This window comes from Staurois parvus, unplaced genomic scaffold (assembly GCF_062004578.1).
Source record: "Staurois parvus isolate SC_StPar_1 unplaced genomic scaffold, SC_StPar_1.0 ptg000012l, whole genome shotgun sequence".
NCBI lineage: Eukaryota > Metazoa > Chordata > Amphibia > Anura > Ranidae > Staurois > Staurois parvus.
The window spans coordinates 9805858-9825042 of NW_028317808.1; the positions used below are offsets into that span (position 1 = coordinate 9805858).

Below are 19185 nucleotides of genomic sequence, written 5' to 3' on the forward strand. Positions count from 1 at the left end.
TCAAGCTATAAAATGCTCAAGTGTGAATGCAGCCCTAGGGCTCTTTCACACAGTTGTTCCGATTGGGTCTGCCTGCCCGTTTTCAGGTGGACCCAATCAGAACCAACATTCTCTTCTATGGAGCGGTGGGTATAAATAGACATGCGTCCACACCCGCCCACATCTGATCCATCAAAAAGGGACAGATGGGGATCCAATTCCCCTTCCGTCCATCGGATCAGGTTGGATGAAAATGAACACGCAGTCCGTTTTCATCCGACCGCCCATTGAGGAGAGAGAGCAGCTCTGTGTCTACTCTGCAGCAGCGGAGCAGACTCAGAGCTGTCATCCGCTTGCTCAGCAGGGATCAGTGGAGAGATCCTCCACTGAGCAAGCAGATCGGCTAAATGGGTCCACCCCATGTGAAAGGACCCTTAATTCCCTGGGAGCCAGCGTTTCTGTAATACTTTTGAGCTGGTGTCTGGCCAGGGAACAGTGTCCCACTCCACTCTCATCTGGCAAATACCATTCAAATAAAAATGTAGGTTTCCCCTAATAAAATTATTGGTCTTACTCTTTCCCCAGTGAAAAGAAATTAAAGGAAGCCTGCACTGAGAAAGTTTGGAGGCTGCCGTTTCAGACCTCTTCTTTTGAAAAAGCTAATTGCCTGGCAGCCATGCTCATTCAGTGACTTCTGCATTTTCTCATTTCACAATGACTTTTGGCAAGCTTTCCAGGCAGTTCATTTACAATGGAATCCAGAGATAATCAGGCAGCTAGCATTTCTAGCATATCCTTTAACACAATCTTTACCATTTTTATGCATATTATGAAACCTCTAAAGGAACACACTTAAACATGAGATGTTTCTGTAAATTGTAATGTAATTAATTTAATGGATTGGAAAATCATAAACAGGCTGGTTTACTAACACTGGAGAGTGAAAAGTCTGGTGCAGCTGTGCATTGTAGCAAATCAGCTTCTAGCTTCAGCTTGTTCAGTTAAGTTTTGACAATAAAATCTGAAAGCTGATTGGTTTCTATGCGGACCTGCACCAGATTTTGCACTATCCGGTTTTAGTAAATCTACCACAAAGTGTGAGATATGAAAGCACTAAGACACCCTTTCAGTGTGTGCTTGATAATACCCTCTTTGGCAAGAAATCACAGCCTCCAGACATTTATTGTAGTCAAGTACATTCTCATGATTCTTGCTTAAAGCAGAGCTCCACCCAAAAGGGGAAGTTCCACTTTAAGGACTGCTCCTCTGCTCCCTGTTAAGGATTGGCACCTTTGGGGAGCGGGTACCTGGCAATTTGTCAATGATAGGTACCCGCTCTGACTTCTGCTGCGATCACCTAAGTGATTGGAAGTCGAAGTTGTCCTCCCTGTAGTCTTCTGGGACATGTGACAGGTCCCAGAAGACTACGACACCATTCACAAAACGCAGCCCTACTCACACATGCACAGTGAGTACCCAGCTAGTTTTTGGACCTGCTGACTTTTATTGTTTTTTATTTTCACTTGAACTCCACTTTAAAGTGATATTAAAGGCTTACATTTTTTAAAAAAATAACAAACACATCATACTTACCTCCTGTGTGCAGTGGTTTTGCACAGAGCACCCCAGATCCTCCTGTTCTTAGGTCCCCCTCTTGGCCTCTCCCTCCTGTCGGGTGCCCCCACAGCAAGCAGCTTGCTATGGGGGCACCCACTGCTCCGTGTGTCCATTCACACACAGAGCCATGGCTTGGCCCTGTCCCCTCTCTCTTCTCATTGGCTCACTGGCTGCGATTGGCAGCAATAGGAGCCAATGGCTCCTACTGCTGTCTCAGCGAATGAGGAGAGGGAGTCCCACGTTTGCTAAGACTCCAGTGCACATCACTGGATCGAAAGGGGGCTGCACAGAGAAGGTTTTTCACCTTCATGCATAAAATGCATGAAGGTAGAAAACCTTGAGTTTTTACAACCACTTAAAGGAAAATTTTCTCACTTTTCCTTGGCAAAATATTCTGTTCACAAATATTCTTATGTTGTCCTTTTTCAGACATTTGACTTGCTTTTGTACAAAGGCTACATTTGCACAACAAATCATGCAAGGTAGCGGGGAAAACATGGCAACATGTAAACCGAAAGGATTTTCTGTAGAGTGCTGAATGTATTGGTGCAGGACTTCCTGCATGTCATCAGAGGAGGGCAGAAAACTAGTCTGAAAGTGACAAAAGAGGGATAAGGGTCCAGAAGTTTGAATAAATAAATATATATATATATATATTATATTGCCAAAAGTATTGGGATGCCTACCTTTCCACGCACATGAACTTTAATGGCATCCCAGTCTTAGTCCGTAGGGTTCAATATTGAGTTGGCCCACCCTTTGCAGCTATAACAGCTTCAACTCTTCTGGGAAGGCTGTCCACAAGGTTTAGGAGTGTGTCTATGGGAAAGTTTGACCATTCTTCCAGAAACGCATTTGTGAGGTCAGGCACTAATGTCGGACGAGAAGGCATAGCTCGCAGTCTCCGCTCTAATTCATCCCAAATGTGTTCTATCGAGTTGAGGTCAGGACTCTGTGCAGGCCAGTCAAGTTCCTCCACCCCAAACTCACTCATCCAAGGGACCTTGCTTTGTGCACTGATGCGCAGTCATGTTGGAACAGGAAGGGATCATTCCCAAACTGTTCCCACAAAGTTGGGAGCATGAAATTGTCCAATATGTCTTGGTATGCTGATCCCTTAGGAGTTCCCTTCACTGGAACTAAGTGGCCAAGCCCAACTCCTAAAAAACAACAACACACCATAATCCTCCCTCCACCAAACTTTACACTTGGCGCAATGCAGTCAGGTAAGTACCGGTCTCCTGGCAACTGCCAAACCCAGACACGTCCATCGGATTGCTAGACAGTGAAGAGTGATTTGTCACTCCAGAGAACACGTCTTCACTGCTCTTGAGTTCAGTGGCGGCGTGCTTTATGCCACTGCATCCAACACTTTGCATTGCACTTGGTGATGTAAGGCTTGGATGCAGCTGCTCGGCCATGGAAACCCATTTCACAAAGCTCTCTACGCACTGTTGTTGTACTAATCTGAAGGCCACATGAAGTTTGGAGGTCTTTAGCTATTGACTCTGCAGACAGTTGGTGACTTCTGTGCACTTCAGCATGCGCTGACCTCGCTTTGTCATTTTACGAGGCCTACCACTTGGTGGCTGAGTTGCTGTTGTTCCCAGTTGCTTCCACTTTGTTATAATACCACTAACAGTTGAGCGTGGAATATTTAGTAGGAAGAAAATGTCATGGATGGACTTATTGCACATGTTGCAATCTATCATGGTACCACGCTTGAATTCACTGAGCTCCTGAGAGCGACTCATTCTTTTGGGAATATAGTGTGTGTGTGTATATATGTGTATGTGTGTGTATGTATGTATATATATATATATATATATATATATATATATACATTATTTATTTATATAGTGTCAACAATTTACACATATAGGGGGGAGATTTGCTAAAGCTGAAGTGTGAAAAATCTGGTGCAGTTCTGTACAGTAACTAATCAACTTCCAGGTTTTATTGTCAAAGCTTAACTGAACAAGCTGAAATTAGGAGCTGTTTGTCTACCATGCACAGCTGCACCAGATTCTGTGTGCACAAGTTCAAGTAAATCTCTCCCATATTGTACATTCATATCAGTCCCTGCCCTTAAGGGGCTTACAATCTAAGGTCCCTAGCTCACATCCATACATACTAGGGTCAACTTAAACAGGAGCAAATTAACCTACCAGCATGTCTTTGGAGTGCGGGAGGAAACCGGAGTACCTAGTGGAAACCCACACAGGAACAAGAAGAACATGAAAACTGCAGGCAGGTAGTGCAGTTGTTGGGATTTGAACAGAATAAATATATATTACATTTTTTAACTAAATGTAACATTCTGGCCTTGGTATAAAATATCAATATTGCAAGAGGGTTTCATAATAAATATTTAAATGTATTACTTTTCAGGGTGACTTGTTAAGCAAAGAAATACTATTTACAAAGCACCCTCCCATTCCAATAACAGCTCTGTGTGCAGATAAGTGTGCTAATGTCATCATAACAGGCAACAAAGGTTGGTATGTGTTTGTGAAGTTTTGCTTAGGTTTCTAAAAGCTGTTAGATTATTTACTGCTCAAATTTTCCTATTCCATCCTTCTGAATCTTTGTCTTATGAGGCTGTGCGTGTACTATTTTTTTTTGATACTGTGATACACATTAAAATTATAACTCTAATTTTGTTTGATGTTATGAGGATCCTCTCTGTTATGACCGAATAGGGTTATACCTAGTCTTGTAGGACATGCACTATGGTCTATCCTATATATACGGTATTCAATTGTCCTTGCAAAATGGGGTGGTATTGCACAGAGGTGGGTGGGGGTTGGCGTTGTGGGCAGGGGTCTTTGATAGGTTTTATATTTTGTGTTTTGTTTTGCTGTCAGTACTGTGTGGTCAATTATGGTGCCAGTTGTGGCCTTTCTATTTTTATTGTTTTATTTTTGCTAAATAGACAAAATTCCCAAGTGTAACTTGAACAGTGACTAGAGATGACCTAAAATGATACAATATGTTTAGCAGGGCATGTATATTAAATATTTATCCATATTTTTAATTGATAAGATGATGCATGTTCAAAACAGAAAATCAGAGTTAAAGAAAATGTGCTTGTTTGAGTCATTTCAAAACCACCAATACCTATCACCTATTATTGCATGACCAGCCTACACCCCCTGACTAAATAATTGGACACAATGTTATCTCAAAAGATACCCTATCCACCAGTGACGCATTTAATGCACATTTAGATGGATTGAGATTCAACACCATAACCTACCTTTCAGGTCCTTGACCCACATATTGCCCGATTAAATGATCTTGCACATATTAAATCCTAAGCTATATAGCTATCTTTCTGGCTCGTATAAAACGATGTGATTTGTTTTATCTGCAGCTACCCATTCTAACATCCCCCCTACTCCTTACCCATTCCCCCCGTCCCCCCCCCTTTTTTATTTATTTATTTTTTTAACCTCATATTCCCCCCTACTACCTCACTCTACATCTCTTCTTCTATCTATTCACCTCTCTGACTTCTTTTTATCTCACACCTTTTGTACGCTTTCCTCATTCATATTTCCCCAACAAAATATAGCATTTAATCTCTCATACAGGTGTGACTAATTTCACGTGGATCACACGCTCCCGAAATGGGCACAAATCATAACGCACACATCATCATGTGCTATTCTTTCCCAGTACTTCACATTCCCTCAACTTAAGGGCGTACAAGTAGATAGGTCAGAAATTAATATACTTATAACGATTTATCTATTACACTCTTTGTATCTGCTGGTTTGCTATACACCTTTGATATAAAGATATACCTCACCTCGATTTGTACTACAATTCAAACCCATAGCCCGTCTGCGAAACAGGATGCTGCATATTGTGTCTATGTTCGGACTGTAATACATATTTGTATGTACATTGATCTGCCTTAATTTTTCTAATAAAATTCTTTTTGGAAACAAAAGAAAAAAGTCACCCTTTTACACACTCTCCACTGGGAGAAACAATGGGTGACAATGCAGGAACACATTATGGATACTGGGACAGAGCATTTTCAGCCCATGATCTTCATGGAAGATTTTAGACATTAAAAAGAACCTTTTGAAATGAATACATTGAAGCTCATATGAGATTTTAGTGACAGGGTTTACATATACCTTAAATATTACCTAAACAAACAGGTATATTGGGAGACACATACTTAACTTTTAAAACACCTGTCCCAAACTACTTGGCATCATGATGCTTGGACTATACCATTGGAACAGGGTGAATTTCCCAAACCTTCCCAAACCTCCACATTTCTGATTGTATTCTTGGACAGTCAGCTCCTTCCAATAATTCAGTGATTACTGGATTAAGCTGACTGAGGTATCCCTGTGGCTAGCAATGCTAACAGACATTCCTGACATTCATTCCACTGTACAGGAATGAGCTGCAGAACAATTAAAGTCCAGATAAAGGTGACTAACTAGTACTAGCTTTACCATGATCTGGATAAAGCAGACATAATTATAGCCATGTGTTACTGGATTTCACTTACAGCCTGTACAGTTTCCTCTACCTACGTAGTATGCCCATCTTTCTAAGTATTTCATGGGCATAGAATGAAATTCAAACATGCTGTGGTAGCACAGCACAATGTTTGTAAATGCACTATAAGTTTACACCTTATATGTATACTACATGTTTATGACTGCACATCCCTTTGCTGGGCTTAGAAAATAACACATTCATATATGCTAAAATTGTATATTAATATTTTGGTTACAATAGTCTACTTATTTATCTAAGTAAACAAGCCATACTTATTGGCCTAGAGATGACAGCACAAAGTTCTAATCAATATTCCATTATTAACAGAGGGTTACATAAGATTGTGGAAGCTTTATAAAATTCAAGAAGCCGATAAAAAAATAATTCTGGTAAGTCAATTTTATTAAAAACACATTCATGCACTTTGGGGAAAAGTGAAGGGTCCCACATAAACTACATAAATAGATTTTCATCCATCTGAACTCATGACTTTGTTATTATTAATATAATAATATTAACAGTAATAATAGTAATATTATTATCATTAAAATATTAAAATGCTTTGCTTATATATGTTTAAAAAAAAATCAGGTTAAGAGCCCATTCACACTTGTGCGACTTGCACCTCATGCTTTCCAATGAGTACCATTCATATCTGTGCGACTTCAAGTTGTAGCGACTTGAAAGTAGTTCCTGCACTACTTTGATCTGACTTTCTTGCGACTTGAGGGCCATAGACTGCAATGTAAATCTTCCAAAGTCGCATCTGAATCATATATATGTGACTTGTGTGCGATTTTGTACAGCACAAACAATTATCCTTGGTCAAAGCCGCAATCGTCCAAAGCCGCATCAAAGTCGCACTGTAAGGTCGCAATGAAAATCACACAAGTGTAATTGGAGCCTTAGGTAATGCCAAGTATTAACATTATCACTCCCACATTTGTGGTGTGACAGAGAGCAGATGACAAGACATGCATTGGATGCTGTGTGTTCGAAACAGGATGTTGTTTTGTCCCTTTAGCTGATAGGGACAAGGTAGCTGAAGCAAGACATGGGCATAATGGAATTGATCAGTCATGGCACTGCAAACTGCAGCCACAACATGTGAGCCCATAAGTTTAAGGTAAGGCAAACAAACAACACAGGGAATATAACTACACTAAAGCAGGCCAAACATGGGTCGAATTCCAAATGATTTTTTGATCGAAAATTGAAAACATCGTTTGTTTTGTAATCCGATGGTGCCACCAATGATTTCGAAAATCATTGTTTTTCACAAATATTTCAGCATGCCCGATAAACAAAATGGGGAGGAACCTCTAAAATCGGATGGTGTCATTGCCCCACTAACAAAGCGAAAATCGGCCGATTATTCTTATGTCCGATTTTTAAATGAAAAATTGTTCTAAAATTAACCTATGTATGGCTGGCCTTGTTCACAACATGTGTGTTTTTTCTGCACTTATCCCTGCAAGGGCACAAAGAAAACTATTTTTTCTAGGTGCCCTGTTGACAACACAACACTGGTATCATGTATGATTTTTTTTTCTCTGCAAAACTGTTCATGACCAACATTGTGGCGTGAACAGGGTGCCTAGAAAACAACTGTTTTCTTTGTGTCCTTGCAGAGACATTTATGTTCAAATCCGTTTTAATGCACCTCTGGTGTGAACGAAGTCTAATACCTAGTTAAAACAACAAAATCATTTAAAAGTGTACAATTCCTTTAACTGATAATTCCTAAGGATTCTCAGTGCTAAAGTGATACCACTACCTGATTAATGCTGATTGGTTGCTATGGGTTATTTTACTTAAGAATCAGTAGTCTTTATTGCCTAGAGTAGAAGTAAATGAACAGTATACAACCAAATGTTAATGCTCTAAAGTCTAACATAATACTTCATTTAATATTATTCCTTAAGATGTTAAAAGAAGAACTTTGCTGGTGGGCACATTCTATGGAAATCACCAGCCTGTTTTATGAGGACAATAAAAATGTTGTAGTATCTGCTTCAGAGGATGACTCCATTAGGTAGGTTTATACAGTATTATAGTTGGCCGTCTTTTCTTCTTACTCCTGAGCTATGTCCTGGCAAGATTTAATGGCACTGTTTTTGTAGAATATGGCATGCTTCGAGAGGAAGTTACATTGGCTATTTTGGACAGAGAAACACTTTCAAGCTGATTAATCCATCTGAATTTACTCTACCCTGTGATATAAAAGAGCTGCCTTTGCAGTTCAAATCAAGCAAACCTATCCAGACGAATTCTGAACTTCCACTAACAGATGGCAGCAATAAGTAAGTAGTTAAAATGTTTTACATCTGATGACACTTTACAGCAGGGGTTCTCAACTAGGGTTCCTCCAGAGGTTCCTAAGGGTTCCTAATGTGCAATGTCTGCCTCTCAGATTCCTTCCCACTGACACCATTGATCTTTTTAGCTATCTATAAGGAGGTAATTCTTCCCAATGACCACAAATGTAAGGAGCATTCTTCCCACTGACCATCACACTAATCACCATCACGAGTTGTAGCTAGAGTCATTTTTAGCACGGGTTTCCTGAGACCAGAAAGTTATTTCAAGGGTTCTTCTGTGTTGAAAAGGTTGAGAAAGGCTGCTTTACAGTATCAGTAATGATGCAGTGGCATGCTGTGAACAAAAGGCAGCTCCAAGAGCAGATGATTAATATATGATAGCATATGATCAGCTATGTGTACCTGCAACTAAAAAAAATAAATAGAAAAATAGAAAAAAAAGTTAAAACTCCAGAGACACCACCCCTAAAACCAAAATCTACTTTTTAATGAAGGGAAGTTTTGCTGAAAATTAAAAAAACAAAATGCAAAACACAAAATAAAATGAAAGACAGAAAAGCCCTCAATAATAAAAGCAAAAAAAGGCATTTGGCAAAGAGCTAACAATCAGAGTTAGTTTTGCTAACTGAACTACTTTCTCCCTATGCAGTTTGTCAGCTTTCGCTATGCTTCCTCTACAGCAGCTTCCAATTAGATATGTGCAATTCATTTTGTTAGGAATCGAAATTCGGACAGAATTTTTGTTATTTGGAGATTCAGGTGTCTCCAAATTTCCAAATCACAATAGTAACAAAGTTTGACAAAGCTAAAATAAATTATAATTAAACAAATTATGATAATTTGAAAATTAATTTGAATAAAAAAATGAATTTGAATTTGCAAATGAATTTGAAATGAAAACATATTGCAATAAACACAGTAAGGTATAAAAGTGAGAATAGATGATGATTCCCACTTAAAAAATTCCTGCTTTATGGAAGAGAATGAAAATAAAAGAATAGAATAAAAGAGAATAATGTTTAATAGAATAAAATGGAATAGAACAGAATAGAATAGAAATGAATACAACAGACTAGCATATATATAAAATAGAATAGAAAATAAAAGAATAGAATAGAAAAAAAATAGAATAGAACAGAAAAAGATAGAATAGAATAGAATATATCCGTCTTCTGAAATTTGAATTTCGAATAGAATAAAATAGAATCTAGCCATCTTCCAAAATTCGAATTTTGAAATTAGAATAGAATAAAATAGAATATAGCTGCATTCTGAACTTTGAATTTTAAATAGAATATAGGCGTCTTCTGAAATTTGAATTTCTAATTTCGAATAGAATAAAGTAGAATATAGCTGTCTTCCGAACATCAAATTTTGAATAGAATAAAATAGAATATAGCCTTCTTCTGAAATTTAAATTTCGAATAGAATATAAATTGAAATAGAATATAATTGTCTTCCGAAATTTGAATTTTGTACAGAATGAATATAGCTGTCTTCTAAAGTTTGAATGGAATAAAATAAAACAGAAAGAATATAGCTGTCTTTTGAAATTCGAATTTTGAAATTTGAATTTCGAATAGAATAAAATAGAAAGAATATAGCTGTCTTCCGAAATTTGAATTTTGAATAGAATATAAATTGAAATAGAAGTAATATAACAGTCTTCTGAAATTAGAATTTTGTATAGAATAGAAAGAATATAGCTGTCTTCTAAAGTTTGAATAGAACAAAATAAAATCTAAAGAATATAGCCGTCTTCCGGAATTCTAATTTCGAATAGAATAGAATAAAATAGAATATAACTGTCTACCGAAGTTCGAATAGAGTTAAATAAAATATGGCCATCTTCTAAAATTCAAAAATCGAATTTCAAATCGATTTGAAAATAACGAATATACGAAACAAATTCGAATATACGAAACAAATTCCAAAAACAAATCATTTTAAAATAACAAATATGACGGAAAAAAAAATTCTTCATGATTGAATTCGAAACGAAACAAATTTTTCTATTGTGTTCACCTCTACTTTCAATACACTGACACTATGGCTGATTTGTGCCCTCCCTTTATCATAAGGGAGTTGGCTTATCTAAGTTGACAGTTGAATATAAACAAACCCATTGCCGGCAATTAAAACAATGGTCAGTTCCAAAATCTATGCCAGACCCTTATTCGAGCATGTAGCCTGGCAGGTCAGGAAAGGAAGGGGGAAGAGCGAGTGCCCCACAACCCTGGTGTAAGGTAAACCAGTTTCCTAGCATCAGAAAACCAGTATAGGTTTATGTTCATATGTGTATGCATTGCTCACATACTCATACTTCTGAGCGAAGAAGCAATAGACATGCAATTCCAGTTCATCATGCCCACGTTTGTGTGAACATGCAAACGGGCGCACGTATGCCAATTAGCGAGCACACTTGGTGCCAAAAGGCCTATTTTAACTAGTCTGTCATTATAAGCAGTTGCTGAATGTTCTTCAGTTTGTTCCTGTGTTCCTGAGATCTGCTGTACCTGTTTACCTGTGTATGATCTGGCTTTCCCTTGGACTTCACTTCTGCTCCTGCCTAAACTCTGTTCACCTGATTACTCTGATCTCAGCCTGTTTACTGGACTTGCAAATAAAAAGATGGCCACCGCCCAAGTCTATAACTGGCTTATATAGCAAGGACACATAAACAGGCATCACATAGCGAATGAAGGGGAGAGAACAATGTTCTTGGACAACTTGCCAGCCAGCTTGCCAACAACCGAATTAACCTGTCTAACAGTATGTGTTTATAACAGGGGTTTGTGATGCCTGTTTATGTGTCCTTGCTATATAAGCCAGTTATAGACTTGGGCGGTGGCCATCTTTTTATTTGCATGTTGGAGTTTTGTTACGTGGGTGCACTAGGATGTCCTGGCTGCCACTGTGCTATATGCTAGGGTCCTGTGCACTCCTTTGCCTTTAAGAGGGGTGGGCTCCCTCAGGTCCACCTGCCCTTGATCTATCTATTAAATACATGTGCCTCTACTATGGGGGCTCTCAGAAATTGTAAAGTTAGGACCACAGATTATCAGGGTGCCGTGACGTGGCTCTGTGGCCTACGTATGTATTTGCAAATGTGTGCTAACTAAACCCCTGTTATAAACACATACTGTTAGACAGGTTACTTCAGTTGTTGGCAAGTTGTCCAAGAACATTGTTCTCTCCCCTTCATTCGCTGTTTACTGGACTTGCCTTTGCCCATTTCTGTACTGCTTTGCCGGCTGTTACTGACCTTGGCCTGCCTTCTGAATTTGCTCTGTATGCCAATTTGGTCCCTCACTGCTTGCCACCAACCAGAAAAAAAAAAGAGCTCCACTGCTAACAAAGGCTCCCGCCATCTGACAGCTATTAAATCAGCCAAGGGGCAAAGCCACCTCATGGCGTCATTGATCCAGCATGCCCCGGTCAATGACGTCACCAGATTTTGATAAGTCACCCCCCTGCAGACCCCCACAACCACAGCCCAGGGTTATGGAGAAGAGACCCTTTTCCTCTCCAACATGGGCACCTCCCCATGTTGAGGACATGTGAATTCAGAAGCAGGGGGTGCGCTCGCTCGTCCCCACTTTTCTGACCTGCCAGGCTGTATGCTCAGATTAGGGTCAGGTACGGATTGTGGGATGGAACCTCACACCATTTTTTTTTTTCATTTTGGCCTGCGGTTCCCCTTAAACTCCATACAGACCCAAAGGCCTGGTATAGATTGGGGGGGAGGGGAACCCCACGCTGTTTTTTTTCCCGATTTTTCTTTTTATTCTTTTAATTGCCGACAATAGGTTTGTTTATATTCAGCTGTCAGCAGCGCTCCCCGCAGACAGCTGATGGTTCAATGGTTGTTAACCACTTGCCTACCAGGCACTTATACCCCCTTCCTTACCAGGCCTATTTTCAGCGCTGTCGCAGTTTGAATGACAATTGCGCGGTCATGCAACACTGTACCCATATGAAATTTTTATAATTTTTTTAACACAAATAGAGCTTTCTATTGGTGGTATTTACTTGCCGCTGGGTGGTTTTTTTTGCACTATAAACAAAAAAAGAGCAAAAAATGTAAAAAAAAACGTTTTGCTTTGTTTCTATTATCAAATTGTGCAAACAGGTAATTCTTCTCCTTCACTGATGTACGTTGATGAGGCTGCACTGATAGGCACTAATAGGCGGTACTGATGAGGTGTCATGGATAGGCAGCACTGATGAGCACTGATAGGCAGCACTGATAGGTGGCACTGATAGGCGGCACTGATTAGCTGGCACTGATGATGGGCACTGATAGGCAACACTAATGGGCACTGACTGGCAACACTGACTGGTGGCACTGCTGGGCACTGACTGGCGGCAGTGCTGGGCACTGATGGGTGGCAATGCTGGGCAGCACTGATGGATGGCACTGCTGGGCTGCACTGATGGGCACTGGTGGATGACACTGATGGGCACAGGTGGGTAGCACTGCTGGGCACCGATCATCAGGGCATGGATCATCAGTGCCCTGATGATCGGTGCCGATCCCTCCTTTGACAACTGCCGGTTCTGAGCAGTACTCTCCTCACTCTGTGACAGCGCGAGGAAAGTGCAGCCGATAACCGGCAATTGCATTTCCCGGTGATCACTGTGTTATTGGATACATGCGATCACGGAGATTGCCGGGTGCGCGGCTCCAGGGGTGTGCAGGAGAGTGCGTTCTGGGAGGACGTCATATGACGTTCACCCAGAACTGGCCAACCACAGTGAAGCCGTCATTCGGCTAGTGGTTAAGGACACAGTTGCAACCCCCTCCTTGAAGTCACCCAACACGCAAAATGCAGAAAGAACGTATCAAAAATGCAATATTTGTGCTTTCAGTGCGGTTCTATTGAAGTCAATTACATGCAAAATACAATGTATTGAGGGAAAAAAAGTCCCAAACCTTTCAAAAATCCACACTGGCTCAAAACGCACAGATGTGAAGATCCAAAGGAAATCACGGTCAATGAATTGTTGTGTGTTTCTGCAAACCGGAAGATGCTCTGAAATATGTGTGAAGCTAGGGTCAAAGCCTCCTGGGCATGTTGTAGGCGAGGTACATATAGAGTTGAATAGAATCATATTCACAGCCAGTGAAAAAGTATTTTAGATGCAAATAAAAACTGGTCTGAATCTGTATGCATGCAATATATAAAAAAAATGTTTTGGGGTGTCATTTTTATTTTTTTGCGTGTGTTCATGGACTTCTGAGACACTTCTGTGAAGCTAATTCATGTAATGTTAATGTCACAGAGACTGCATTAGAAAAGCAATGCACAGTTAGTAATTAACTATATTGTTTTCTGCAGACTTAAATCACTTACTAACCATCAGGACCCTACTGAAAAATGTTTGGGTGTAAACTATTTCAAACAATTGTTGTTACCTAAGGTAAGTAGTATTTTTAATGCTTACATAATGGAATTTGTGTTGCTGTTGTTTGTTCTCATCACGCTTCTCTATCTGGCAATCCAATGGATATGTCTGAGTTGCCAGGAGAACGGTACTTGCCTGACTGCATTGTGCCAAGTGTAAAGTTTGCTGGAGGGGGGATTTTGGTGTGGGGTTGCTTTTTAGGGGTTGGGCTTGGCCCCTTAGTTCCAGTGAAAGGTACTCTTAAGGTGTCAGTATACCAAGACATTTTGAACAATTTCATGCTCCCAACTTTGAGGGAACAGTTTGGGGATGGCCCCTTCCTGTTCCAATATGACTGTGTATCAGTACACAAAGCAAGGTCCATAAAGACATGGATGAGCAAGTTTGGGGTGCAGGAGCTTGATCTGATCGAGTCCTGACCTCAACCTGAAAGAACACCTTTGGGATGAATTAGAGCGGAGACTGCAAGACAGGTCTTCTCGTCCGACATCAGTGCCTGACCTCACAAATGCACTTCTGGAAGAATGGTCAAACATTACCATAGACACACTCCTAAACCTTGTGGACAGCCTTCCCAGAAGAGTTGAAGCTGTTATAGTTGCAAAGGGTGGGCCAACTCAATATTGAACCCTACATACTAAGACTGGGATGCCATTAAAGTTCATGTGCGTGTAAAGGCAGGCGTCCCAATTCTTTTATCAATATAATGTATATCTAAAATGTTATTTCCGTTAACATTGGAGAGATTTCCTCTCATATTCTGTTGTAACTCTGAAACTGGAAGTGAAAGAAAATCCCCCCAGTTTTTTCCATACCGTGCTCTCCAGGTCTTTGGCCATATGCACATTTAAAAGATTTACCTTGTTATTCATTGATTTGAAACAGGCTAAATGAACATACTTGGAAAGTTCCAGCTTAGGGGAAAGAAATGATGCAGTGTTCATTACATTACCCACATATGAGGCAAGATAAAGTCTTATTTCTATGATCTGCAATAACCAGTATCTGGACATTCACCCAAAATGCTTTGGTGAACATTTACACTTTGTGTTAAGTCAGATTAGTGAAAGTTGACCCAAGGTTGCTCCAGTGAAAATTTCATTTCTTGACCTTCAGGAACATTTGTTCAGTAGGAAAAAGTCTATCATATTCACCTTGTGTAAGTAAAGGGTAAATGTTACCTTCTCTGCTTTTTCACATTGCAATCCCATTTTTCAGCAAAATTAATTTAATTTAGCTCTTAATTTATTACATTTATATTTATTCAAACATTATAACATTATTATTATACAGGATTTATATAACATTACAATACAATTTGGTACAAGAGGAAACAGAGGGCCCTGTTTGTTAGAGCTTACAATCTAAGAGAGAGGATCAAGTGATCCAAAAGGTAATAACTGTGGGGGATGAGTTGATGGAGAAAGTAAAAACACGGTGTATTAGCTGGAAGCAGGATAGGCTTCTTTAACCAGTTGCCGTCCGACCTATAGCAAGATGGCGGCCGGGCGAGCAGCTCGTCCCTCCGGGTGGACGCAATATGGGGTCCTTTCAGGCATGCGCAGTGCGGTCGCTCTGTGGCGCGATCTGTCACCGGCCGTGTACTTCAGGCACGGCCAATGACACATCTGTGTACCGCCCCATTTCCAGTACCATTTGACCAGCTGTGACCAATCACAGCAGGTCACATGACAGTTGTATACAATGGATGGCTTCCTTTCATGCCATCCATTGTATACAAATGTGTCTAGCTGTGAATGGTCACAGCGATCACATGCACAGGCTGGGCCAATCACAGCCCAGTTGTGTCATGTGATTAGCCGTGGCCAAATCACAGCTAAGCACAAAAAAAAAACCCCTGAATGAATCGATGTCATTCAGGTAAATGCTTGCTTATAGCAAAGTAATTCTTTGCTATAAGCAAATTGTGTAAAAAAAAAAAATACTGATCACCTCCCCAAAGTAGTTCAATGTTACTATGGTAACATTGTACTACTTTGGTCATAGTGCAATATGAAAAACAAATCTTAAAAAAATAGAAAAAAATGTAATACAAAATTAAAACTAATAAAAAAAATTACAAAACATTATCAAATTTTTTTTTTCGTACTGTCACCAGTCAGTGTCCCTGATCACCACCATGCCAGTTATATGATGATGCTGTACTGCACTGCTGACAGTATGTAAAAAAAAAAATAGTGAAAAATGTTTTAATTTTTTCATTTTCTGAAAAATTATGACAAAAAAATTACAACTTCAAAAGACTCGCCATGCCTCTTATGAAATACGTTGGATTGTCTACTTTGCAAAAAGTGATCATTTGGGGGATATCTGTACTGTTCTGACAAGAAATTAGATTAGCTGTCAGTACTTCAGGATTGATCAATTTTCAGTTATATACTATAGTTTGTGAACTCTATAACTTTCCTACAAACTAAATAATACATCCTAATTTGGGTTATTTTCACCAAAGACATGTAGCAGAATACATCTCGGCCTAAATTTATGAAGAACAATTATTTATTTGCAAACTTTTATAACAGAAACAAAGAAAAACATGTTTTTTTTTCAATATTTTCTTTTTTTTTTGTTAATTTAGCAAAAAATAAAAACCCCAGTGTTGATTAAATACCACCAAAAGAAAGCTCTAGTTGTGTGAAGAAAATGATAACATTTTAGTTTGGGTACAGTGTTGTATGACCGCACAATTGTCATTCAAAGTGTGAGAGCGCTGAAACCTGAAAAATGGCCTGGGCAGGAAGGGGGTAAAAGTGCCCGGTATTGAAATGGTTAAATACCACCAAAAGAAAGCTCTAGTTGTGTAAAGAAAATGATAAAATTTTAGTTTGGGTACAATGTTGTATGACCGCGCAATTGTCATTCAAAGTGTGAGAGCGCTGAAACCTTAAAAAATGGTCTGAGAAGGAAGGGGGTCAAAGTGCCCTGTATGGAAGCGGTTAAAGAGAAGGAGATAGTTGGACAGATTTGAGTAAGAAGTTCCATAGGATGGGAGAGGCTTGGGAGTATACCTGGAGATAAGCATGGGAGGAGGTGACAAGGGAGCTAGAGAGCAGGAGGTTTTTGGCAGGAACAAAGAGAACTATTTGGTTGGTAATCTGAAACTAGGTTAGTGATGTAGCTGGGAGCAGAGCTGTGGATGGCTTTGTACGTTGTTAGTATTTTGAATTTAATTTGTTGGGTGAGCAGAAGCCAGTGGAGGGATTGGCAGAGAGGGGTAGCAGACACTGAACGGTTGGTAAGGTGGATGAGTCTGTCAGCAGCAATCATGGTTATTGTTAATTAACCATTAAATCTCATTCTATTATCGATATAAACAAATTAGAAAAAGATTGCCCACCCTCTCCTGTATCCTGGGACTAGGCAGCCTTGTGGACTGGTATCCTCATCGCAGGGGAGTGGCAATCAAGCAGTCCTGTTTATACCAGCTTGCATTGGGGTGTCTGGGTTCTTTGAGAGGGGTTCCTCTAAAAAATATGCATGCAGACAGGTATCAACATAGCAGGGGGGGTTGTATGCTCACTGCTCATTTGCTATGGTGATATCATGTGCTGTATGGGGCACTACAGAAATAATGTGTGTAACTGTGGAATGCTAGGCAAATACAGTCAAATTTTACATGAGCAACTGTTAGTAAAGGTTTCACTGGGTGAATTTTCCAGTGAATGTTTTTTACTAAACTTTGGAGCAACTGCACTTGCAAAGTGCACGGTCTTTTTGCCTATAGTAAATAAAAAAACAAAAAACGGTGCTACTACTCATAGAGACCTCCTTTCATCGAGCCAGCAGGTCCCCGATCCTCAGTCACACAGCTGAAGATACGGCTGAAGTTGATGGCTTTAGTAATAACTTATGGCTAAAGCCATGCAGGCAGAAATGCGTCAACTGACTGTTATTGTAACTTTTTAGGCTGTGGTTTACTGAATAAAGTCAAGATTTTAGAGCTACGTCAGTTGTGCAGATCACGTTTATGGGTAATTGTCTTCAACTGTGTTTAACACACGCCTTTTCATGTGTAGAGGCGAAAAGCATTAGGCAACCCCTTTTTTTTAAATGGGCTGTGAAAGCACAAAAAAAAATAGGTTTCTGTGTTTTAAAAAATGTAGCGCCCTGCAACCCACAGAGCAATTGCATTTGGATGTTGATAATTAATGGCAATGCACCACAACACATACTGTATATGCGGTGTGCAATAAAAAGGTGCATTTTATGCATGTTGTGACATATACTATAATGCGCATTGTGGTATAAACAAATTCTAATGTTTTAGTTATTTTAAAAAACAATGGATTATTTCAATAACATTTACAAGCAGGAGCTACCTTCAAGTTGGTTGTGTCATGCAAAGAGTCACTCTCTGCATTATTGCGCATCGCCCACTGCTGCAAGAAGATGAACACAGACATAATTAGTGTCACTCTCTACATCATTACATTGTAAGTACAGGGTGTCAAGACTGGTAAAACATTGTCTGGAAGGGTATTGTATCTGTGTGCCATTGTTGAAATCATTTTATTTGTATAGATTGACTGTAATTGGCTGCTACTGCTTTCTTAAGAATTGTAAAGAACACAAACTTTTCATATTTTAAACTTTCTGTTAAACATTTTATATATTTCAGATCTTTGCCATAATACAAGATAGTAATAATAACAATATGTAAATGTGAATTAATTTAGTGTGGCCTTTGTGATGAATAAGCAGATTTTTTAGGTAAAATATGTCTTGACTCTAGTTGCAGAGTATACACTTTGGAAATATACCTACATATGGTGAGCAATGTGAAGATCCTATGCACAACATTTCAACAACTATGAAAGATAGTTTGAAGGTATGAGATATTGTGGAAACACGTAAATACCTTTTTGTTATTTTAATTTCAGTAGGATAGTAGCATGCATGTCATTACCTCCAGTATTTTATCTAGCTCTAACCTTTTCTGGATTAGCAAAACCTTATGTCTAGGATCTGGGGGGTGCATGTTCTTGTCGTTCAAACCACCTTCACTGGGGTGCATATATGTAAATTGTGTTATGGCTGTACAACTGTGGTACTTTGAAATAAAAGTACAACTCCAGGGGAAATGTAAACCCCCTCCCACCTAAGTCCTGGGGGTACTTAGGCAAGTATAAATGACTTCACTAGATAAGGAAATATTCTCAGCTGGGAGGATGGGTTAGACTGTTAAAGGGAGCTGGGAGGGAGGGATGGTTAGAAAATTGATTTCAACAGGAACCAGGCTTTAAATGACAGATATGTGGACATTTGTACTAGGAACAGCTGCAGAAGCACTTTTATAGCTGGCAACTGA

At 39.5% G+C, this 19185-nt stretch overlaps 1 protein-coding gene across 1 annotated transcript in view; it reads left to right on the forward strand.

Annotated features, from left to right (window-relative positions):
• The window catches only part of WDR64 (WD repeat domain 64), a 119554-nt gene extending 101756 nt beyond the window's left edge, over window positions 1-17798 (forward strand). Inside the window, exons 21-26 of the mRNA XM_089674819.1 lie at window positions 3988-4093; window positions 6454-6515; window positions 8052-8161; window positions 8250-8429; window positions 13790-13871; window positions 17784-17798. Coding sequence (XP_089530945.1) covers window positions 3988-4093; window positions 6454-6515; window positions 8052-8161; window positions 8250-8429; window positions 13790-13871; window positions 17784-17798 — 555 coding nt within the window. The remainder of the gene's footprint in view (window positions 1-3987; window positions 4094-6453; window positions 6516-8051; window positions 8162-8249; window positions 8430-13789; window positions 13872-17783) is intronic.
• The last annotated feature ends 1387 nt before the right edge of the window (window positions 17799-19185 follow it).